The sequence below is a fragment of the Mytilus galloprovincialis genome, chromosome 7, assembly GCF_965363235.1.
Source record: "Mytilus galloprovincialis chromosome 7, xbMytGall1.hap1.1, whole genome shotgun sequence".
NCBI classification, from domain to species: Eukaryota; Metazoa; Mollusca; class Bivalvia; order Mytilida; family Mytilidae; genus Mytilus; species Mytilus galloprovincialis.
This window is the reverse complement of record NC_134844.1, coordinates 58,729,456-58,756,593: the sequence shown is the minus strand read 5'-3', so window position 1 is coordinate 58,756,593 and position 27,138 is coordinate 58,729,456. Positions and strand designations below refer to the sequence as shown.

General features: G+C 30.9%; 1 protein-coding gene across 3 annotated transcripts; it reads left to right on the top strand.

The window, feature by feature from the left end:
* The first annotated feature begins 1,266 nt into the window (after positions 1-1,266).
* On the top strand, positions 1,267-26,857 carry LOC143083384 (CD82 antigen-like). Of its 3 annotated transcripts, XM_076259641.1 has the most exons (10): positions 1,278-1,304; positions 10,670-10,737; positions 14,047-14,128; positions 15,741-15,950; positions 16,933-17,007; positions 19,978-20,073; positions 21,685-21,756; positions 22,754-22,873; positions 24,848-24,934; positions 26,647-26,857. In XM_076259641.1, the coding sequence occupies exons 3-10, from the start codon at positions 14,069-14,071 to the stop codon at positions 26,701-26,703; spliced, it is 777 nt and encodes a 258-aa protein (XP_076115756.1). In that variant the 5' UTR covers positions 1,278-1,304; positions 10,670-10,737; positions 14,047-14,068; the 3' UTR covers positions 26,704-26,857. The 3 variants fall into 3 exon arrangements, with proteins under 3 accessions (XP_076115758.1, XP_076115756.1, XP_076115757.1); XM_076259643.1 differs by lacking the exon at positions 10,670-10,737 and having other exon boundaries at positions 1,267-1,304; XM_076259642.1 differs by lacking the exons at positions 1,278-1,304; positions 10,670-10,737 and adding an exon at positions 12,481-12,519.
* The last annotated feature ends 281 nt before the right edge of the window (positions 26,858-27,138 follow it).

Below are 27,138 nucleotides of genomic sequence, written 5' to 3'. Positions count from 1 at the left end.
ACGTCATCCTATATTAAAATGCATTTACATTTGATAAGTGTATATTGATTTGGGGAATGATCTACATATCATATATAAATATGCTATTGAGAATGTCAATTCATATATAAAAAATTAAGGATAGCTGGTATCAGAGACATATATACACATGTATATATGTCTCTGCTGGTATATTTATGAATTATGAGTGATGATGAGTTATTGCCTATATAAGCATGGGTCATATTTTAAATATCGATATAAGTATATGTCATTCTTTCTTAAATATTTATATAACTATTATTTATCATATGTTTAGTAGTAAATACAGTAGTTTTGCATATGTGATAAATAGCCTGCTGTTTAATCCATATCGCGCAACTTTGATGCGCACCCTTTATCGCATACCCTTTATCACACCCCTACCCTTTATCGCATACCCTTTATCGCACCCCTACTTTTTTTTTTTTTTTTTTTACATAAAGTTGGTATTTTTGCTAGTGAACAAATTTCCTCAATTTTTTTTTTAATGACGTGATTGTTTGGTATGTGACGTCACGAACGTCGTTTTCATTTTGTTTGTGACGTCACAAACGTCAAGTTTTCATATTTTTTGGCACAGTAAACATGCTAAATGCAACTATAAAAAATACAAAAATAAACAAAATATTTTTAAAACAACAGCACGAAAATTGTAAGGTAACCAAGGTGCTTCGTATTAGTAATTGAACAGTTCTTTTAAGGCCTTTGAAACAAGACAAAAGTAGAATTGAAGGTAACCCAGTGCTATGGATCAGAAAACAGTTCATATAAAACTCTTCTGTTGAAAACATATGATAAAGCGTATAATACATGGCAAAATCCGTATCACATGCCGTATCACCCTCGACCAATATCATCCCTCGGGCCTAAAGGCCCTTGGGCTGATATTGATGTCTCGGGATAATACGACATATGATACGGATTTTGCCATGTATTATTCTCTATGTACTGAATTTCAGTGAATGTTATATTAAAATTGGTACGTTTTTAAAGCCAAAAATGGCACACCCCTACCAACAAAATATCGAAGTTACCCCCCCCCCCCCCCCCCGTGGTACAACCAGAGACATATAATACACAATATTATATGTCTCTGGTACAACTAACCTAGGAACAGTATGTTCCCGAACTAACTTGGGTTATATTTTTTCGCTTGAGATTGCACTGCACTCTTTAAGGTAAGTTGTCGTTCGTAAATTAAAGGGAAAAAAACACAGTGTCGCTTTTTATGACACTTCCGTTACACCCAAAACAGGTTCAGTACTGCAAAAACATTTAAGCAAGTAAGTGCTAAATTACACTGTTTTTGACACCCTAGGTTGCAAATTGTTTTATCATTTTACAGTTAAAACATTAATGCATGCGTTTACAGAACGAATGATTATTTTGCATTCATGAACATGATGAAAGATCGCTTAAACTTAAAGAAAACAATGTTGATATTTGCATAATTTGACGTTTCCACAGGAATGCGCACACAATCATGTTATCAATAAATAGCAACAAAGTACAAAAAGTAAAATTCTACTTCCTTTGGTGTGCATTGTCACCTTTTTACAAATCTTCAAGTCCTCTGACTGAGCTGCTTAGGCGTAATAGTTTGTCAAAAGACTACATACAGTATATATGCCCCCTACATTTGACTTGTACATGTATAATTTTCCACATGTTTAGTTAAAGGCAGTGTCTGCGCGTACCCGCATGCGACAAATACTTTTTTTCTTTTCAGGGACTGTACAGTCTCATTTTCCATCATTGTGCATTAATTTTGCAATGTTTATTATGTATCATTATTTAATAAATACAACTTGAAAATGTTATTTTTCATACTCTTCACTCGTTCTACAAGATATCCCCATATTATCGACAATTTCCGTAGATATTTCACGTTTTATACCCGATCCGATGGCATTTTATTAGAAAACCGGATGTGGGTACGCGCAGCCTAGAACGGCAATTTGACTATTCGTACCCGCATGCGGGTACGCGCAGACACTGCCTTAGTTAAAAATAGGAGGCAGACAGTACCTGTGAAAGGGGATGAAGCCAATGATTATTTTTTTTTTAATTCAAACATATTTAACTTCAAAATCTGTTAAAAACAGTTAACCAATAGGACAATACACCTTATCACTAATCCGGGCTGACCTGGCCGCTTGAACTTTTGACGCATACAACAATCACTTTTCCATTGTGGCGTCAGATATTTTGTTTTATGATGTCAAAATTTTACAGGATCTGTATGATATCCAGTAATGGCAGACAAATAGCAATAAGGTGTATAGAACTGCCAAAAGTTTATTAAGATTGACGAATCCGGATCCGTTCGCGCCCATTCATGTTCGCAACCCCTCATGTTCGCCCCCTTTCACTTTCGCACCCTACATGTTCCCACCCAAAGTCTGTTCGCACCCTACATGTTCGCGCCCAATTTTAATTGGTTTTGGGTTTAATAACTTTGAAATCAAGTAGTATTCTTATAAGTATAATTGTTTTTCGTTGTCTCATAATAAAGTGACAGCATTTTTTATTTTGTTGTCTTGAGTAAATTATGCTTTGGATATATAGTGATCGATAGTGTATTGTTAAAAAAAAATTTATTTGTTTCTAAATAAAGTGGGATTCTGCCAACGTTTTATTTTGTGTTGAATAACTCTCAATCACGTTTTGGTTAGTGTATTGCTATAACTTTGTTTCATTGACTTGTTTCAAAATCGAGTGAGATTCTGACAGTTTTTTTTTTGTGTGTTGAACAAATTTTATCATATTTGATTATGTTTTGGTTACAATAGTGTATTGCTTTATTTTATTGTATCAAAGGAAACAAGCTGTTAAAAACAATTATCTTTTGTTTTTTTCATTTGAAATCTTCAATCTTTTACTCATACCAAGCTATAAATACATTCAGTATTTACAGGAAAGCAATTAAAAACAACAATCATGATTTTCCAATTATTCAACTAGAATTTGAATTAAAATTGGGCGCGAACGTGTAGAGTGTGAACGGACCTTGGGTGCGAACGTGTGGGGTGCGAAAGTATATTGGGCGCGAACGGACCTGATACCAAGATTGACTAACAGGCATGACAGAAGATGATTTAATTTAATACAATGTATTTTATTTGAAATATCTTTTTAATGAAGGTGCACAAATCTTGATTTTTTCAAAATGTGAATTTCCTGCAATTGAAATGTGGTTTAGATTTGTTGTAGTAAACATAAAACCATGAACATTGTAGATAGGCTACAATTCTGTTTCTTTGATTTCTAACCAATTTACTTATGTACATGTAATTGAAATCTGTTGACAAAGAACATCAAGCACCATCAATAGGGGCATTGTGTTTGCCCTAAATTTTACAAAATTCTGATCTTCTATTTGCGTCACAATATTATGAAATGTTTTGCACCTCATCAAACATGACAGCATCAATCATCTTTAGAACAGGACTGACTAATAGACTAACAGGATGTGGCCTGTAAAAATATATTTTTGGACTGGTCAAATTTTTTTAATTTAGCATGTTTAGGGACGACATCAAAAGTTCAATGTAGGATAAAAAATGTAATTCACATAGTTTTTTTTATCCTACATCGATCTTTTGAAGTCGTCCCTTAGTAACTCACGAATTCCTATGATAGAAATTTGAAGAATCAACAATTCGGTCATGTAAATGCCAAACCCCTATTACTATGACTGGACAGGAATAAAAAGGGATTTTAATTGGGACAAATGTCTAACTTCAAAAGAAAAAAGTTAGACCCACATTTTTCAGTTATGAACGGTAATACATTTGTTCAATAAAATATTTTTAATAATGGATAGAATGGATATGAAGTTATACAGTGTACAACATGTACAATGGTGAAGATATAAAATTAAAATTTAGATTATTTTTTTATCATTTTGTATGTACATCATTTGTCATGCATATGTTTGTACCTGATTTATATTAATACTGATCATTACTGCTCTACCATCGTCGGCAAGATATACTGGTTTGGCTCTTGACCATGTTGACCCAAATTGATTCCACCCACTTCAATACTTTGTTAGATTTTAAGAATGATCTGAATGTATTGAAATAATTAATTAATTAAGGAATATAATCAATGAATATTGAGTTGCTTTACTAACTAGCATGACTAGTTTCATTGAACACTTATAATTAGATACTTTTGTTATATAAATATCATGTATATGATTGCCCAGGATTTTAAAAGAAATGCAACTTTGCTGTTTGTAAACATTATATAATAGATATATATCTAAGAAGATGGGGCATCATGAGTGCCAAAGAGACAATTCTCGATCCAAGTAACGATCTATAAAAGTAACCCATTATATGTCAAAGTTAGGTCTTTAAGCCTTTGAAGACACTGATGAACAGCAAACTTTGAAGGGCCAAAAATAATGACTAGTGTAAAACCATTCAAACAGGAAAACAAATGTTCTAATAAATCTGTACATGTATAAAAAAAAAACCGAGAAACACTGATGAACCACATCAACAAACACTGAATATCATGACTAAGGACATGTTTTATGGTAAAGAGAACCAAAGATATAAAATTGAAGTTGGTCAAGAAAAACTGATTTGAAACGTCTTTTGTCAATTTCTATTTTGATGTCCCATAGTTAAATCCCTTGATTTTCTCTAATGATATATTCATTTCTATTTTTTGGCGTTTCTGTTGAATGAACATGATGAATATTAAATTCAAAGCTTCTATGACACTTATCTGACAGCCTATCCACACACTCATTCTACATCTTTGTGTTATTCTAAAATACTAATATAACATCCAATTTGTCAACCATCATCACGTAAAAGCGATGAATCAAAGAATTCAACTTTATATATAACTAATATAGTACAATGGTGTTGATTAAAAATTACACCACTCCAGGCCCATTTGTTTTCCACGTAATTATTATTGCCAATAATTAAGAAGTTCTGTGTCGAGTCTGACACCGAAACCAATAGTATATTCACCTGTTACCTATTACCTTATCTGTACATTCCGCATCTAACAGGCACACCACCAAATGGTGTGTTTAGAATTTTTCTGTATCATGGTATACTGTTGAGTAAAAAATACTCCATTCCAGGCCCTTTTGTTTTCCAAATTATTACATGTAATATCAACAATAATTGATAGGTTCCAGGTCCCATCTTATAATACACATGATACATGTAGGCATGACTTTATCAGATGACAATACCAATACTAAAATAAGGCATACGCATAGCCATAGTTATATACTTTAATTCAGACTTTCAGTCATTGACTCGCAATATCACGGGTGTGTTCAACATGTTCAAGTATACATAAAAAATTGCTTCAGTAATTATGTATCAATCTACATTTTGATTTACAGAAAAACTTTACTTTAATCTGCACTTTTATTTTGATAATAATTAAATATAAAAAATTGAAATTGCAGTTCAAACTATAATATGAACATGATCAATAAATATGATAATTAAGATAAACTTTTTCAAACTAATTTACATGTATTTGTATATATATAGTCATGATAGTAGATCATAAACATGTACAAATGTAGATGACATTTTAAAAGATTTGTCAGATGAATTTAAAATCCAGGTGTTGCCAGTTTCACACTGTGATAATATATTTCTCATATGACAGCTAAATGTTGTTACAATGTAGACCTGTATACTAAGTAACTTTCCATTATAAACACAGGTATTATAATATATGTATGTATCATGTGTATAGAGTGTCCACAATAAACTAGGTTGAAAAAATAAGTTTGCTCAAGGGCAGAAAATTCTAATTTATTTTTTTCAAGTTTTTTTTTCGTGCCAGCCCAGTGGGAAATATATCTGTGGAAACTATAACTGATATGAAGTACTTATAGGTATAAATTTATATTAAATAACAAGAATGCTCCAGAGGTTTTTAAATTAAATAACATGCATAATATGTCACTCAAATATATCTGTACATGTACATGACAAGGATTTCGATTAAATTAGCACTATATCTGTGAAAGCTTAAATTCCACATGTACATGTAGTTTGTTTTATTGCGTTCCTTTTTGTACATGTACATGTAACTAAAGAGGTAAATTCTTCCCGTTTTGTCAGTTCTGGGAATTTTAAGATCATAGTAACGGTGAGAATTTCAATACAAATTTGATTATAACTAAATTGTTTCAAAAGAATATTATATTACATTGTACATTTACTGAAATTCATAAAGAAATGTGGTTGATATTTGCCAATGCATATAAAATCTGTAGAAGAATATGCATTTAGAGTAACTGAGTTACTTCAATGATAGGTATTACAAACTGTAATTGGCCTTTGACCACTAGGCTATGTCATTGTATGTATGATGCCTTTAAATTTATATGCACAGATATAAACACACATTTCAAACATGTACAATACATTTTCTACATGCATAACATGTATGTAACAGTATCCATCAAATGTAACTTCTATGAAAAATACTGGACTTTGTAAGAAATTGAAATTTACATCTTGATATGTATACATGATATATAAGACAATTGAAAGATGGTTGAGTTGTATAGTTAGAATTGAGATACCCCAGTGGTCGACCCCCTTCTTTTTTTCCGATCAATGCTGAATTGGAACATTGGTGGAAACATCCCTGTAAGTGGATCCTCCCTTCTAATCTCTCCCTTTTTATTGTCCATGATATCAATGTTTGACATTCAATTTTTAAGATACGTACATTTGTACATTTATCATGTTTATAGTAGTAATAGTACATTGCATAAACATGATAAAAGATATAATCCATTACAATAAAAGTGATGATCTGACAACATGATTCCCCTGTGTTATAGACAATCTAAACAGGGATGATTCATTCTGTAAACAATAGTAAACATTAGTCCTTGATCTGGTGGAAACACTGTCAGAAAAGTTTGTTAATTGTTTAGAGAGATAAGGATAATAGATTCCATAGAGAAACAGGCTGTGAAAACATTGAAAATAGTCAACAGTTTCTGCAGATTTAAATGATACTGAGGTACTATACATGCTAATGTTTGTACTTGAAGCTAATCGCATGTTCGTGAAGCTAATCGTAAATAAATGGGTTCTGGTTTAGAACATTTGGAGTTTATCTTGTATCATCTACTTTGGAAGTTGATATCAGTGGTGGTGTACATTATGTATTTACCACTGGAGATTAAATATAAACAACTAATAATCAATCAATCAATTTATTTATTTAAGCTAGAAAAAAAATAAATTCCAGATAATTTTATTTCCAGCTGTGATACAATCATGACAATTGTAGCCTTTTGGTTTTGTGTTACATGTAGTTCAGAAGCACTGAAATACATTTTATCATTTAGATCAGTTCCAGATATATTATAACATTGACATAAATTTTGGTATTATTCATATTGGTTTCTTCAGGTGTGATTCTTTAGAGGGTTAGTTAGACTTGCTACATGTCCCTTCCTAATTATGTTTTTTCTTTTTTTTTCAATTTTGCCCCTTTAATAATTTTACTGCTATAACTAGGAGATTACAAGTTCAACTATACTGACATCTGCAGGAGGAAGGCTTTCTCCAAGGGCAATCAGTAGGCTGGCACTTATCAGTAAACATATAAATTAGTAAGAGAGAAATATTAGAAAGGGAATTGTAGCAAGTCTAAGGGTTTGTGTCTAGGTAAGGAGGTATGGAATGGATGGAGTACAGACAATTGGTTTGATCTGTCTCCTCTCAGTCATGTCAGTTGTACATATCATAGCTCAAAGTCACTTATCTTCATCTAGTTGACCAATGAAAGATCTTGATTGTGACTTTGTAATATATGGTATGAATTTGTCAATGAGACCAATAGACCAAATAACACAGAAATTAACAAATAAAGATCCTTCAACATAGAGAATAGCCCATACCACATGCTTCAATTGAAGGTACACATATCCACAAGTATATGTTGATGAAAAAAAAATCCCTGGAAAGAAAAATAGGTTGGTTTTTGTCGAGCCTTCGACTTTAGTCGAAAAAGCGAGACTAAGCGATCCTACATTCCGTCTGTGTCGGAGGCGGTGGCAGCGGCGGCGTCCACAAATATTCACAAGTGGTTAAAGTTTTTGAAATTTTTATATCTTTCTTAAACTATACTGAATTTCTACCAAACTTGGACAGAAGCTTGTTTATGATCATAAGTCAAAGTATCCAGAAGTAAATTTTGTAAAAATAAAATTCCATTTTTTCCGTATTTTACTTATAAATGGACTTAGTTTTTCTGCGCGGAAACATTACATTCACTCTGTGGTTAAAGTTTTTAAAATTTAATAACTTTCATAAACTAACCTTGATTTGTACCAAACTTGGACAAAAGCTTGTTTCTGATCATTAAAGATATTATTCAGAAGTAAATTTTGAAGAAAAAAAATCACTTTTTCTGTATTTTACTTATAAATGGACTTAATTTTTTCTTCCAGTTAACATTACATTATATTGTCATACAGTCTGCAGTTAAAGTTTATAAAACATTTATTAGATTCATAAACTATCCTTGATTTTTTACCAAACTTGGAAGCTTCTTTCAATCAAAAGACAGTATCGAGAGGGAAATTTTTATTGATGTTTTTCCTCATTTTTGTTGAGTCTGCGATTTACAGCAAAAGTAGGCGAGACACTGGGTTCCGTGGAACCCTTACGAATTTTTAATAACTAATACCTGTATAAAACCCTATTTTTAACCTTTTACAATGTAGCTGTTCAGTATTTACACCTACATGTACATGTATCTTCAATTTTTGTTTATGTATATCTTGTAGATAGGTGGGATTTGTAACATAAGTATTGGTCCCAAAAAAAAAGAATTACTATAATATTGACAAGAACAAATTCTATACGCCTCAGATGAGTCATAATAATATTATCTCTCAAATAAACATATTTTGACTTACTACCTACAAATTTGTTAAAGGTAAGCAGTGTTCATCTATTAATTATATTATGGAGTTGTATTCTTAATCATATTAAATGTCTTTGCTTTCAATTTGATTTTGAATGTATAATCTTTATATCACTGCATTATGTAATTTTTTTGTTGTATGGACCTGTAGCTTAAGAGGTATAAGTCTTTTATTTTGAAATAGAACAAGATGGAATATGTCATGTATGTCTTTTGAAATGAACTTACAATGTAAATACATAGTTGGTAATAAATGATTGAAAATATATATATATATCATTGTATATATAAAATACAAGTCTGTTATTTTTATTTTCTGAAGAGCATATATGCAATCATCATCTAGGTACCCTGTACATGCTGTAGAAACTAAACTGAGCTTTTATGGTCCTAGTGAGCACAGTTTTTTTTATAATTTGTGAAACATATACAATACAGAAATTATCAAAAAAAATATCACAATTGCCATAAGATTGATGACCAGTTCTGCAGCTGGGTACTTTGATACTAAATAAAGCCTGATTCTTTTATAAATTGTATTTATTATGAAAAATAAAAGGTTTTTCATGATGCCTCCTTTACAATAGAAAAGGGCATCTTTCATGTCTTTGTTAAGTCTGTTATCAATCCTTTGAACTGTATCTTTTTAAAGTTTTGGTCTCAGATAGTTTAACATGAAATTGTGGTCACCTAAAATAAACTTGAAACTTGACTATAAATATGATGTGAACTTTTAAAGCACATGTACATTGTACATGCATATCATGTATATATCGCAAGTAGAGTTTTTTATGGCCCATTTATGGGCATTATGTTTTCTGGTCTGTCATGTCTGTACATTCGTTTGTCCGTGCTTTCGTTTGTCCGTGCTTTCGTTTGTCCGTCCTGCTTTAGGTTAAAAGTTTTTGGTTGTCTTGTTTTTGATGAAGTTGAAGTCCAATCAAACGTAGTACACATATTCCTTATGTCATGATATGATCTTATAATTTTAATACCAAATTAGAGATTTCCCGCAGTTCCACGGTCTATTGAATATAGAAAATAATAGTGTGGATGGGGCATCCTTGTACTAGGGACACATTCTTGTTTAACCAAGATTTCACCTTTCAATGTTGTTGGGTGAAGGTGTCTAATTGTCACATATTCTTGTTTTCATAAAATTAAATGTACAATGTATCATGCAAATTATTAAGTTGTAACAATATATACAAATGTATATATATAAATTCCATACATTATCATGATTATCATGATTATATACATTGAAAAGAGCTTTGTACACACCAATCTGTTATAGATAAACTTTAAAATAGTTGGTTTTCACTCATTTACGACTTTTAACAATGTTTTAAAGTTTGTTAAAAAAAATACAATGTTTAAATTTGTCTTTCTGCAAAAGAAATTAATTAATTTAGACAAATTATTATAACTGAATGCCAGATCATGATTAAAATAATAGCATCTGATCTATTTTTGTTGATTTAACAACAGCCAAAAACCAATTTCTGCTGTAACCCTAATATCCAGAGACGAGAGACTTTCATGACTATAGTTCTGACTTAAGTATGGTTTTCCATCATGGTCTGCCATTTATCAAGATCTGTGGGAGAGAGAAGGCAATTGCCTTTAATTGACTGAGATTATACCGATGCTAGTTCATCAATATTGACAAATTCTGGTGATTTATGTTTTTCAGACCTTTGTATACAAACCAAATAAAGATTTGGAGAGAAGAAAGGTACTTTGCTGATTAAAGACTGAAAGGTAATGCAATCACTTACAAATGTATCTAATTGGACGCAAATTAGCATAGTCATGATAATCGCACCAAATTGAAAAAATCATGAAAGGGGGGGAGGGGGGGAAATAAAGGAAAGAAGTTATAATTTTAATAAGCCTTATAGGTAGACATTGGTACATTGGCTTTACCTAAATTGGTAGCCATTGCAAGGATATCTATAATTTACTATCCAGTCCCCTCCTCTGGGCTGGGCTATTTGTGTAGGGAAATTAATTGTGTTTTATAATAGAATAAATTGAATGATGTATATAGTGAATTTTTCACACTTTTTCCTTCAACAATCATACCTATTCATCATGTCCAGCATGATTACTTTTCATGAATCCTTTGTAAGTTGTAAATATAGATTCCTTTTATTTAATATGCACCTCAATTACTGTACAGTGCGCCATTTCATGATTTGAATAGTCTCTCTATAGTTATGCTGTTCAATTATGCATTCATCCGATTTATAATGACCAATATGAAGCTAAATATAGAAATGTTACAATGTGTTATGGCACATATAAAATAGACATTTAACTGTCAGATTTGATTTTACCATGACCTTTTTGTTTTATTGGTCATGAATCCCTTTCAATATTGGAAACAGACGACATAATATTGTAATTGTCTGAAACTGATGTTCATTTTATGGTAGCTCTTTTTTTCTCCCACATTTCATTAACTGGTGAAAAATTCAATAAGGAATATATTTTACTTTATAAAGCTTAAAACTAGAATAATTGTTTATATTGGAAAAAATGGTAGAGTAATGATTATTGGTTCAATATTCCTATTGGAATGTTTAAAACTGTTTCACCTACGGCTACAACTATTCAAGTATATAGGTTTGGTTTGTTCGTGAATTCAGTTACTAAAACAGTGGTGGAACCAGAAATTTTCATAAGGCAGAGCATTGACTGCTCCAGTTATCATTCAGTGATTCCTTGTACATGGTGTATACTCAACCAAATATTTTTCTACAAATGTGGGGCCCTCTTAATCTGCCTCTGTAAAATGACTGATAAGCTAAAAAAAAAATGATTGCATTCTATAAACATGATATAATCATGACAATTAGAAATTAATTATTAATAATGTTATCATTTGAAGATCACCATTATTATATATTATTGATGTTTAATGATGAGTGATGTCAATTATTGTATTAGTGAGCCATGATTCATGAAATTGATATAATGAATATCTATGTATAATATGATAAACAAACATTGTATTGGTTCTAAATATAGACATTTAAAAATAATACCATTCGCAGTTATCTGATATTTTATAGGAATTTATATTTTTAGAAACACGCAAATCCCTTCAATAAACATGTAAATTTAGATCTTATAAAGTTCTCCAAGAAAGACAACTTGACCTATACATACAATATAATAGTGGGTGCCTACGGTGTATAGTCTTTAGACCTAAATGTGTGACATTCTTAAATGTTTTATATGTCTGACATAAAAGGAGACTTGGGTGTGTCAAATGTCCATTCTTTAAATGTAGTGTAATTAGAACTCAGTCACACCTATTGCATCATGATGTAGGTGGACAGGAATATATAAATACAGTGGACCTTTAAATAGCCAAAGAATGTTGATTGTTCAATACACAAAAGAAATAGTTTATTTTTATGCCTTGTGAATACACCCACACCTATTTGCATTTGGTATCGATATCATTGTACAACTTCCGTAAATGATTGTACATGTAGTGATTTTACATTAAATCCAAATTCTTCTTGAAATTTTGTAAGTGACATGTTTGTTAATTTTGTAAACTAAATGAATTTATTGATGAGTCAACTACCTGCTTACTTCTTTTTTTTTTTATCCAATAAGGACTTAATTTTCTAATTAATTTTTATGTTTTTTTCTAATAACTACTATATTTTCTACTTGATTTACATGTTTTTGTTTATTACCTGACTGAACATTTAATCTTTTTTTTATTTTATTTACGACTGAGTTTCATGAACATGTTTATGTCAAATCATTAAACATTTCATTTTGTTCTAATACTATTTTGCTACCTCTTAATTTGTCCATGTGATTAAATTTGTTTAGGTGAATATTAAATTAAACTCTTAGCAGGGAAAGAAATAATTATTACCTTATTAATTTCATGGAATTTTTTGTTGTCACTGAACTATATAAAAACAGAGAGTTGCACATGCACATTTACAATGAAAATATTTTAAAAGCAACTTGTGGTACGTATTTTAGATTAATTTTCATAATTTGCGGGTAAAAAATGTAAATGACACATTATTCCAGGCTCCTAAATATAGATCTGGGATAGCTTGACCCCTAGATTACAGCAGAAAATGTCCGAAGTGCTAACTTAAATGCAGTACGTGTTATTGTAATCTGTTGTATTGCGGCAGGCCCCTTGATGCAAAATGTTACACTTTTCGGCTGCCATTAATTCTTGTCCTGTTGGCTGCTATCAGATGCAAGGCTGAGTTTTTAAAATTATGTATTTACTTAAGTATAGATCTGCAGACAGTCATTAATAACTGACCATTATCAATTACCATCATACACATGTGTGATCTCAAAATTTTACAGCTGTATAGAAATAAATCAACTGTTGATGAATATGATAAAAATACTAAAAGAAAACAATTTTGGGATGTTTTAAATCAAATAACTGCCTTCTCACTATCAGTTACTTTTCAGTGAACTACACCATACCATAGACATTTATAATGCATGCACTTCTATTCATTGAGATAATTATTCCACATTTTGAAATACAATTGAAACTTCATTATCTGGAGTCCTGGACATAGTTTCACAAAGGTTAAGAAACTTTAATGTTATTATTAAAGTTTTTAAGTTTTAATTAATTGTTACTGTATCATATTAAAAAGTAAAAACACAAAAATACTGAACTCCGAGGAAAATTCAAAAAGGAAAATCCAAAATCAAAAGTCCAAACACATCAAACGAATGAATAACAACTGTCAAATTCCTGACTTGGAATTAAACTCTTGATCTAATTGAATAGTGAATTTTGCAATTTTTAATAGTAATTTTATACATCTTAGTATGGGTTTTTTTCTCTTGATTTTTTATGCATTTTAAAAGTAGACATGGTAAAGATGTGTATAAATAGAATGTAAAAAAGGAAGCTAGATCTAAAAAAATAAAAAATATAACTACATTGGTTCAAAGAATAAGGAAGTTTGGTAAGTTCGTATATTTTTGTGTCTATTTGTATACTAGACTCATACATGTTTTGTGCTGATAAGAAATTTGTTTACTTTATTACAGATTTGAAATTTAGAGGATTAAGATGGATTGTTGTGCATCAATTGCAAGAGCTTTGTTGATTTTCTTCAACTTTATTTTCTGGGTAATTATATTATACTATACATACATATTATAAACATTCAGTGTTTGTTCCCCTATATTTTGTATGCAAAAGCATCATTTGCTGTTGGATCTGTAAATAATTTATAAGCAGTACCAAAAATATTGGAAAAGAGCAGAAAGTTTTAATTGGCTATTTTGATATTTGTATAAAGCTTTTACTTGCATTGACTTGCATTCTCCAACAATTTATATACTAAATGTTTTATCATAACACGAAGTTCTATCTCTAAGTTCTAACCATTCACTCCTTCATGTTCTTTTTCCTTAGAGGAATTTGAAATTAAAAATTAAATCTATTTATAATGTCAGTGTCAGGAAATTTTGAATTGAAGACAAATATATTTACCAACCACGCCAACTGAGCATTTCTGAGCACTAAATTAAATGGCATAAACTATAAAAAAAAAAAAGTCGCCGTCAGCTGAAATTCGTAGCGGTTATCGGTAAAAATAATCTAAACTATCAATCGTGTTCACTCAAGATATAGTTTTTCATATTCCATTCATAAATCGCATAAAGAAAAACCACTACTGACCTACCTTTTAAGTGATCACACTGTAATAATCCTGACCTTCACATTTTCCAGAATATTTTCCATTGTAATTCCGCCATCTTCGTTTCTATGAGGATCATTTGTTTACATATGACATTCGTCACTGTACGCAGATTCCTGAAATGTTCCTTTCATTGATGTGATAAGGTTTCCCGCGCTTTATGCAAATTTTATGAAATTGAACTCCACGGAAACACTTCCGGTAAAAACAATGGCTGATTCCACCATTCAAAATCGTCTATGAAAAAGTGAAGGTCAGGATTATTACAGTGTGATCACTTAAAAGGTAGGTCAGTAGTGGTTTTTCTTTATGCGATTTATGAATGGAATGTGAAAAACTATATCTCGAGTGAACGCGATTGATAGTTTAGATTATTTTTACCGATAACCGCTACGAATTTCAGCTGACGGCGACTATAAGATAGTAAAGTTTAAAACTCTTAAACTGAGTTATCCGATATATTAATTTTATTGTACTTTCAATCATTTTTCTTTTTACGATATTCCAAGTCATTTGGATACAGATTTCAAGTGTATTCATGCAATAGGAATGATCCCCCATTTCATTTCAATCAGACATTTTTCCACCAGCGCTGAATATCAACCAACATCATATACCATGTAGACCTCAAAGCCACTTTAAAAATCCACACTTATATTATGAATATTAAATTGAGAATGGAAATTTTATGGAGAATGTGTCAAACAGACAACAACCCAACCAAAGAGCAGAAAACAGCCAAAGGCCACCAATGGGTCTTCACTCTTCAACATAGCGAAAAAATGCTTCACCCGGAGGCGTGCTTCAGCTGGCCCCTAAACAAAAATGTGTTCTTCTACAAGTTCAGTGATTATGGATGTCACTCCGAAATTTATAAATGAACTAAAATTAAAAATCATACAAGACTAACAAAGGCTCCTGACTTTGGACAGGCACAAAAATGTGGTGGGGTTATACATGTTTTTGAGTACTCATCCCTTCCCCTATACCCTTAGCCAATGTAGAAAAAATAATAACCATTCTTGTTTCTATTTTTAGATATGTGGAGGTGCCATATTAGGAGTTGGAATCTGGTTCCTTGTTGACAAAGACATCAGTAGCAGGATAGAGATAGTCCAGATTGATAGTGGAGATGACTACTTCAAATTTGCTGCCTACCTGTTCATTGCTTTTGGAGCATTTGTTTTCATTGTTGGGTTTGCTGGTATGTGTGGAGCTATCAGAGCCAGTAAATGTCTCCTTGGATTTGTAAGTTTTTTAGAATGATATTCTTTTGATGTATTTGGTGTATATATTCTGTTCGTAACTCTTTGTACAGTGTAATATAATTCAGAAAGGAGTAGGTCCGGTAAGGACCGATTTCAGCCTCAAATTTCAGGTTCATCTGACGAAAGATTTTGACCACTTTTTAAACACTTTTACTAGTGTCTATTTTATTTGAATTAATTAGTTTATGGGAAAGATTTTAACTGATTTTTAAACATTTAAAACGATCCGATTCAAGCTCAAATATGAAAAATCTACCAAATATGCCGAAAAATGTCACTTTTCAGATGGTTTTTGGAAAAAATGAAAGTGGCCGCATCCGTGTTCATCCTCAACCTTTATATATGTTATGTATTATCATCAAATACAACTTACATTTCAATATTAAGGATGAACACGAATGCGGCCACTTTTGTTTTACACGAAAACCGTCTAAAATTTAACTAAAATGCTAGAATTGTGAAGATTTTAGTAGTTTAGCATGACTTGATGGTGCTAGTACAGGATATATGTGCATTGTATTGTCAAAAACAGCCCATATTTATGTAGCAGAAGCATTCTGCTGTCCAATGAATAACTAAAAGTTTACATTTTAACATTTTTGTAAAACCTCTATATTTTGGGGCCAAAAAGGGGTCTTACTGAACCTACTCCTTTTTCTGATGTTTATTTTTGTAAAATGAAAGTGCATTACTCTTACTGAAATTCTATTACTCACTGCCTTTACTCTTACTCAGAATTGCGGCTGTTTTTAAGAATCATCAATTACAAGTTTTCAAGTTTTAAATGACCCGGCTGAGGATAAAAAACCACAATCTCTCACATGCAGACGAGATTGCTACAATCCAACCTAGGCTGTTATGAAAAATGAGAATTATTATCTCTTTGTTGATTTTGTCACATTTTCAACTTTATTTTCTTTACAGAACTTAGTAGATTATGATCTTTGTGTGTTCTTTTTCAGTACATCTTCTTCGTATTGCTGGTTATTTTCGCTGAGATTGGGGCAGCAGTTCTTCTGATCCTGTATAGAATGGAGGTAGGTATATGTGCAGATTGTAAGAACATGTGAAATATTTATCTTCATCTGGTAGTTTATACACTATAGTTTACTAGCTTTATCCTTAACATTTTGTAAGAATTTTAAGTAAAATGAAAAAAGTTTATTTTAAGGGTACTGTGGATTCATTTATTTACGTGGCTACAGATTTAGGAAAACTTGCATTTCCATGGATATTAAGTTTCGTTGTTTTGGCAAAGTCTGCATACATTTCAATAGACAATTTATAATTTGTTTAAAACTAATTATAAATTGTCTATTGAAATGTATGCGAATAACATTTAAAATTTTGGTTCCCCTGTACCCCTGAAATCCATGAAAATTGGTAACCAACAAAAAACCAATGAATCCACAGTAGTAATGGTCTTAATAAAATGCACCTCCTATGCCCCCTCCTGGCATCCTTCTCCTATTGGCCTCTAATCGGCAGCAGTATTTAACCTTACAAAACCCGTCCTCTGAAGCAGAAACTGAATTGCATAATATAAACAAACTAAGCCAAGTAATGTAAACAAAATCAAAACATGGACTCAATTGATCAGTGTTGACACGATATTCATCTATTTTAAGTAGCTGGATTATTTTCAACTCGATAATTATAAAAGCCAGTGAATAATCAATAATCAGTAAACTTTAAACAGATATGAAATATATATTTCTGTCACAAGCTTAGTAAACAATTCTGATTAATCTATTGTCAACAAAACAAAACAAAAAATATTTATTTAAAGGTTACGTGATATTGGATGATGAGGGTCTGGATTCTGGATGGGAGTTTCCTCGTTCCTTTAGTTTTTCATTTTTTGCCAGGTTTCCAAACTTTTTTATTTAAACTTTGCTCATTATTTGTTATTTTTTAAATTTCAGCACCCTAATGTCTGTATTTTAGGTTTTTGATGGACCATTTTTTCTCAATTCATTATTTTTTACGCCATTTTATTCACTATTCCATAAACCACATGTAGAGCCTCTGACATGCAGTAGAGTTAATATTCTGATTGGATTATCTATTTGATGTTGCAGTTTTCATAGAATGGAAAGAAAAAATATGTTACATTCATTGGCTTTCTGTCATTTTCAATAGTGCAGAGTGAATAATTTATCGGTATATTGGAAAAGTTGTTGAGCTGTGAAATTTTCTTATTATGGGTGTTTTCTATTGATTGATGCCTGTTGTGTTTAGATATTTTGTTTTCAATTTCATTTAACTAATGAATTTTAAATGTCAGCGCAAAATTTTTAAATTATAAGTAGTGTAGATAGTTACAAGTATTGTAAAATTATTATTGAGCAAAATGCAAGGTTGAAAAGATCAGTTTGTTGTTGCCTTTTCACTTAAATCTTACATAACAGATTTTTTTCTCATATACTATATGTAATTTCCTGAGGTCATTTTAGGTCAGATTTTTGTCACTTGATACAGTATAAGAAGTAGAATTCTCACAGGTTTAATCATTTTATTTTTATTATGTTTTTCGTTGTGAAGTGCTTTCTCTTTAGGCAGATGATGGCACAAGTATCTTTTTTTGTATATATTTATTTGCATAATATTTCCACTAAATTGTAAAGATTGATATTTGTTTATGTATTGTAATGTTTATATTTGGAGAAAACAAAATGAAAGTTATGAAAAAGGGGTTCATTTAAACTTCAGACAATTCTTTATTCTCCATTACTCCCATTCCTTATTTATGTGTCAGTTATGCAACAATTAACCTTCAGAATGACAAAAATTCAAATGATGAGAATTAAATAGATATAGGAAGATGTGGTATGAGTGCTAATGGGACAACTCTCCATCCAAATAACAATTTATAAAAGTAAACCATTATAGCTATAGGTCAAGGTATGGACTTCAACACAGAGCCTTGGCTCACACCGAACAGCAAGCTATAAAGGGCCCCAAAAATTAGTTATGTAAAACCATTCAAATGGGAAAACCAACAGTCTAATCTATATAAAAACGAGAAACAAGAAATACATATGAACTACATAAACAAATGACAACAAGGTACGTCAGATTCCTGACTTAGGACAGGTGCAAACATTTTCAGCGAGATTAAAAGTTTTAATAGTACCAAACCTTCTCCTTTTTCTGAAACAATAGTATAACATCACAACATAAAAAAACACTGTATAAAATATCAATTGGAATGGCTTAGATCAATTAAAAAACACAAATTAACACACAATGAACGAATAAATTTGATCTTCCATACCTGAATGCAAATTCATAAATAATAAAATTTATAAGGCAAGGGATAAATAATTAAGGTCAAAAGTTAATAAACAGGTTTAAACAAAGTTAATGTAAGATTCCACTGTGAAATATTAAACAATTTATAGAAAATCATCACTTTTGAAAACAGCTGGGCCATATCTTAAGCAGGTAAATGAAAATAATTTTGTCATTAAGTATACTTGATTGTCTGTGTGTATAAAATCTTTCGTTTAGGAATACCAAGAAATTTCTTTAATATCAATAAAACTTATCTAACACTTGGTACATATGGGGGGAATATCAACAATAAAACTATACAATTAGAGCTAGATAAAACTTCCTGTACAGGTGCAAGAACAGTATTTAAGGAGAAATAAATTATTTTGAGTGAAAATTGGTAGTAATTCCAAATAATCAAAGCTGGTATATAGACAAGATCCATATTAACATAAAATAACAAAAAGCATTACAAATAGTATCAACAGGTCAAATTAACAAGGAAGTACGATTTGGGAGTACTCACAGTTACTGACTGTTAGTTAAAAGCCAAAACAGTTAATAATAAAAAATCATGCATCAGACACTAAAGTATACATTACTAATGTCAGAAAATCGTACAGAGGTACAAACGTTTAAAACGATAGGTGCTCAATTTATGCAATATAAATGCAAAACAAGGTTTGAAATATATATCATGTATATGTAATACAAATATTACTTTTTTTCAGGTGGAGGACAATATTGTTAAACTGTTACAAGAAAATATTGAGAAGAGGTACAATGAAGAGACTGTCAGGACAGGATGGGACTTGGCTCAGTTGGAGGTGAGGATTTCAGACGGAGATCTCTATGGGTTACATCATTGTTCTCCAAAGTTATAATTTTGTACCCCTGTTTTAAAAGGGGGAATACCATTTTACCTCTGTCTGTCCGTCCCATGAATATTTTCTTCACATTTTTCTCAGGAACTACTTTACAAGGATTTCTGAAATTTGGTTTAATGGTTTATATAAGTCCGTTATACTGAGTGATGCATTTTCAGATTAATCACTCAACAGCTTCCTGTTTACCAAACACTTGTATCATTTTACACATGATAGCCTGAAAATTTTCGTTAGATTTTTCTCAGGAACTACAATACAAGGATTTCTGAAATTTGGTTTCAGCGTTTATAATAGTCAGTTATACGGTGTGATGCATTTTCAGATTTATCACTCAACAGCTTCCTGTTTACTGAACACTTGTATCATTTTACACATGATTGCCAAGTTGAAAATTTTTGTCACATTTTTCTCAGGAACTACAATACAAGGATTTCTGAAATTTGGTTTCAGCATTTATATCAGTCAGTTATACCATGGATGCGTTTTCAGATTCATCACACAACAACTTCCTGTTTACCAAAATTTTTTTTGGGGTGGGCGGGGGGGTATCATCAGTGAGCATAAGCTCACAGTTTTACTTGTTCTTTAAGCAGCCTGGTGCTCAAGGAAATTTGAAAACCATCTTGTTTCTAAGAAGTGTTGCATCACTTCCATAACATAATCTATATAAAAAAAAAAAATCAGGTAGCATTACATTCAAGAAATATAGCATGACATTACCATGATGCTTTAAGTCCCTGTGGAGAAAAGTTGTCTCATTATATGATACAAAAGTGGTCATTTTGTTTTTAAAATTTTGTCACCAAGTCAATATGACTGCATTTTCGATACATACAAAATAAAAAGAATAGAAAACTTTCCTGATTTACCTTATGAGATTTTTTAGTTTGATCTTAGCATTAGACCTTAAAAAATATTTAAAAAAACAATGTTATATAAATTTTATGCACCCCTAGTGCATTTCTGGATTTACCATCATCAAATGGGAATAATATATGAAAGCTAAGGATTTATAAAAACCAAACAGTTGAAAATCTATATGCTAACAATGGGTACTCTTAAATAGTCTTATTCATTGAATCACATAAATCTGCTTATATAGGTCAAGTGGTTAAATTAATATGTTTGCTGGTATAAAATTACTCTCTAACTTTTTATAATTTGAATCAGGATGGTTATTAGTTATTAGTTTAATTTTATTAAAAAGAACTAATGAATATTGTAATGAATTGTTGGTATGTTAAACAATGTTAAAATAAGATTAAGAATGAAAATGGGGAATTTGTCAAAGAGAAGAAAACAGCTGAAAGCCACCAATGGGTCTTCAATACAGCAAGAAAGTTCGCACCAGGAGTGTATATTGTTGATCATGTTGATATACAAAATAAAATTGAGCATGGAAAATGGGAATTTACCAAGGTAATAACAACCCAATTAAAGAAAGAAAACAGCCGAAGTTGGCCCCTCAATAAAAATGTGTACAAGTTCACGTCACAGTAAACTCCAAAACATATAAATAGTATAATATATGCTTATTTGATCTATTTTTAGTTTGAGTGTTGTGGAGCACTCAATTCTATGGATTATAACAATACTGATTATACTTTCCCAGCTACAGGCCAGGTATGTAAATAAACATTTTGTGAAAACAACAGAAGACAAGGCAGTTGCTAGCATCATCTTGCAGTCTAGATAAATAAAAAAAATCCTCAAATAATAGTATTAAGATATAGAGGTATAAAAGAAGGTCAAATTTCAAAACTTTAAACTTATTCTTTTCTTCTAAAAAAACAAGTACAAGTTGGGACCATATCTGACAGTACAAGCAGTACTTATACACATGTATTTCAACATAATAGGTTGTTTATGATCATGATTGGTCAAAAGGAGCATGAAAAGTTTTAATTTATTTTTTTATGCATTACCAATATATTTAACTGTATGCAAAATAGTGTGTATAATCTAAACTTATCCTTGACCTTGTTATTTCTGAATTTTTCATAGCTAAAATTTTGAAAAATATACATGTATTTATTAAATTAAGAATGGAAATGGGGAATGTATCAAAGAGACAACAACTTAAACAAAGAGCAAAATTAGTCCAAGGGTACCAAAGGGTCTTGAACTCAGCAGGAAAATCCAGTACCAAGATGCAGGCTTCAACTTGCCCGTTCACAAAAATGGGTACTAGTTCAGTGATAATGGATGTCACACTAAACTAAACATTTAAATAAACTAAAAATGTAGATGCATAGTTCACAAAAATTTAAAAGATATTTGTTGGCTATAAAAAAATCCTTGTTTTCAAAATTCTAATAGAGTTTTTTCAATTATTGAAAAGGAAATACAAATGTTATGTGAGCCATGTAGTTAAGAGGAAAAATAAAGAACTGAAGAAGGCCAATAGCCGAAACGTCTCTAAAAATTGGTTTATAGATACAATTATATAAAAAAATGATAAAAAAATGATAAAAAAATGATCTGATTCAAGTGGTTCGACAGATACCCATAAAATGATAGTAACATCTGCAACACCTTAGCCTGAACAGTCAGTTGACTAAAATATATTTTATTTTGTAAAACATTTAATATTCATAACTATTAATATTTCTTGTTTCAGACTGTTCCTAATACTTGTTGTAAATTGTCAAACAGGGAAGCTGCTTTAGATGACCCATCAAAGGCTACACCTAACGATTCAGCTAAATGCTACAATCGTGATGATACCGAAATTTATACGGTATGAAAACAAATACTGTAAATTCAGAAATTATTGCGTGCATTTATTATTGCCATTTTGTCATTTTAGTCTTAAAAGTGTTTTTAATTTGCAATATTGATAAAAATCATGTTCTATTCATATACAAAAAATTCAAAATGAGGGGTTTAAATTACTGCGATTATAACCCTGTTGCATTTTTCACAATAATTAAAAAATCGCAATAATTTCTGAATTTACAGTATAACAATATATCATATTAAAAGTGTGTCAAATTACTCACAATCTTTTGGATATTTACCTGGCAAATTAATGGGTTTATATGCCCCATATCACATGGGGAAAAGAGGCATAATTAAGATTTGCCTTTTACTTACACAATACAATACAATACAATACAATACAATGCAATGCAATACAATGCAATGCAATGCAATGCAATGCAATGCCAATGCCAATGCCAATGATTCCAATTCCAATTCCAATTCCAATTCCAATTTCAATTACAATTACAATTACAATTTCAATGCAATGCAATGCAATTACAATACAATTACAATGCAATACCAATTACAATTACAATTACAATAAAATACAATATTTTTATTTTCATTAATTACAACATGACATAAACATTACAGAGTGATTAAAGAAACATAAAATAATAATTCAAATGCACAAGGAAAGAATCAGTGGTCAAGGGGAGATAATTTGGATATCGTTTAGAGTACTATAGATATGACCATTCCAAAATTAGTTTCTGTTTGCTTACTTTAGTTTGCTTCAACCAAATGATATGAAACTTATACACAATACTAATTACCACCCCAAACATTTTTAGCATTGTGGTGGTTTCACTTTCACGAGTACTGTTCTCAATCTATGTTCCTTTAAAAATTCTAAATTTACTGAATTTGCTGTATATATATAAGTGGGACCATCTGTATGTGTCCCATGCACACATTCTTTGTTTATTTTTTATACTGATAAATCTTTAAAGTTAAAATTGAGAATGGAAATGGGGAATATGTCAAATAGACAACAACTCAAACCAAAGAGCAGATAACAGATGAAGGCCACCAATGGGCATTCAATGCAGCAAGAAAGTCTTGCACCCAGAGTTTTGCCCCTAAATTTATGTGGAATAGAGGTTGGAGAAAAGTAAATCATCACAGTCTTGTTCTGCTTGGTGTTGTATCTAAAATAGGCCTTACCACTTTCCAAAGATACACTAGAGAATGCTAGAATTGTTCCACACATCACTTTAATTTATTCTATTGATTGGTAAAGACAACAGTATTGAGTATCCTAGATTACTCACAATTTTCTTGATTGAGTTGGCAAGTTTGGCACTTTTTTGCTCATTTATTTAATAATTTTTTTTCTAAATCTTCAAAACTGTGAACAGGTAATGGATATCAATATCAACTGTAAGTTCAAAAATTATTGCATGCATTTATTATTGTGATTTTTAAAAAATGGACAAAATACAAGTTTAATTATCGATATTTTGAAAAAAAAACTATACAGATCTATGTTTAATTTATCAGAATATGAGTTCTTATTATTGCGATATCCATCCCGTCGCATTATTAGCAATAATAAAATCTGGCAATAGTTTCTGAATTTACAGTAACACATTTGCTATTAGGCCAAATAAAAATATATGTGTGGTTCCAGTAACCCTACCGTCCCTACTTTTTCGGCTTAAAAATAGCCTACCCTAAAGATTTTATTGTCATTTTTCATTAAGCACTGTTAAAGTCAAAATGATGCTCCCATAGACTCAATGTAAAAAAAAAACATAAAATAAAAAAAAAATCCCTACCTACCTACCCTAACTTTTTTTCAGATGTAACTGGAACCACACATACTTTTTTATTTGGCCTTAGAACCAGATGAGCTAATCAAGAGGGTTTGGAGACAACTGAATCAGATTTTTCTTGATTCATAAGTTGACCAAGTCTTAATGAGATGTTCTTTTATATATTACAGAAAGGATGTAAAGACAGTTTGAAGGAATGGGCCCTGAAACACAGTACAATTATTATTGGTGTTGGTATTGGTATCGCTGTACTTGAGGTAAGAATGTATTCTTTACAATTTACAAATCATTATATCTTTCCCATGTAGAAAACTGTAGGGAGGATGGACATAGAAATAACTAGGGTGTCCCATTATCTGTCCTGTATAGTATTGATTGATTAATTGTTGGTGTTTTTTTGCCACTGTTAAAGAAGTTTACTTGTCATGTTGTGGGATTTTTGTTAGATTTTCAGAATCCTCTTGTTTTATCCATTTGAATGCTTAAAAGAATTTGCCCATTGACCCCCCATTTTTATGCCTCATTTATTGGCATTCTGTTTTCTGGTCAGCGTCCGTTTGTTTGTTCATGTGTCTGTTCGTCTGTTATTCCGTTCATCTATTATTCCGTTTGTTACGCTTCAGGTTAAAGTTTTTGGTTGAGGTAGTTTTTGAAGAAGTTGAAGTCCATTCAACTTTAAACTTGGTACACATGTTCCCTACGATATGATCTTTCTAATGTCTTTGCTAAATAAATTTTCTCCTATTTTCACGGTCCACTGAACATAAAATATGATAGTGCATATAGGGCATCCGTGTACTGGGGACACATTCTTTTTCTTTTTATAATTCTTTTACATGTATAATGATAAGCCATCTGTAAAATTCCTATAAAATAAGATTTTTTTTAATAGTTTTTGAGAACTTAAACTTGTCAATGATAAAGCTATGAAAAGTCAAGAGAGAATATTTTCCTACCAAAATTTCAATGGCTAATATCTCAAAAACAAGCACATTGACCTATATATATTTTGTTTGCTCTTTTGATTCCTTTATTAATCCCCTGTCAATATAAACTAGTGTTTTGAAAAGTTAATTATTTTGAAACTGAGAAGCGAACTCCCTTAAGCATCATTTGGGCTGTTTCATGGCGGCCAGTATTCATTGGTGGAGGAAGCCAGAGTGCCTGAGAAAAACCACAGACCTTCGATAGGAAACTTAAAATACTAGTCAATTAAGATTGGAGTCCAGTACATGTTCATGCACTTGCAGGAGTTGGGTTTAAACTCATAACCTGTGTTGATTGGCTAGTGATTACAGTAGTAGAAATACTTAGACCACTTGGCCACCAAGGCCCTTAAGTATAAGAAACACGCTTCCTTCATTTTTATGAAGTTGACGTCTTGTAGCGCTAATACATGTATGTCCTAAATGAAATCGATAACGTTTACGGCAATTCTGTAAAGAGGGAAACAGTTGATGAGGTAGCCATTTATTAGCATTAGATGATATTGAAGGTTTATATATGCAATGTCTCATTTCAATACACAGATCAGTGTCAAATAATCATGTAATTTGATGATTATTAATCATACAACAAAAAGAGCTATAATTATAGAGTACATACCACTTGGAAATGTAAATTATATTGAAAATCTTATAAGTTCTCTCACTTCTACATTTCTATGAAATTTATAGTAAAGATTTACATCAGCAATTTTAAATGAGTTATAAAATCAGTGCTGATCAATTATTTTTCTGGAGTATTATCTCTTTGAAATTTAAATTCAATAGGTAATTGTTTTTTTAGCACTCTTAGAAATACAAACCAAATGCATGCATGTCATGTTATTTCTCAAGTTTGTATTTGCATATAGTTCAAAGGTTAATTGCAAGTTAAAAATTACTAGTTCAATTAATTCTGAATATTAAGCAAATAAGCATAATATGCAATTAATTGAAACTCACTGTACTCATTGTTTATTTTACAGATATTCAGTATTGTTTGGGCCTGCTGCTTCTGTAGAAACATTGGAAAAGACGACTAAGATCTAAAGACAGATTCCCCACCTTAAAACTTACAGACAAAATAGAGTTTTATTTTTTTGTATATGATTTCCAAAGTCAACTTATTTTTCTGTAGTCACATCTTTCTCTTAAGTTGAGATAAGAATATTTTATTTTTTATAGTAAATCAAGAAACAAGGTATAGTTTAAGAACTAAGGTTATTTTGAATCATGTGTCCAGAGCCTCTGATGACCAATGCCATGAACAATTGACCATTGGGATCGAACTTCATTTACAGAAATCATTGAAAACCTTAGTTCTAAAAGTATTGTCTTAAAATTAACCTTCATATGATATTATTTTTATATTTACAGTTGAACAAATGTTTTATTTTTATGTATTCAATATTTTTATTGGTTACAGTAAACAATTTTCATCTAAAAAGTACCATGACATTGTTATATGATTTTATGTG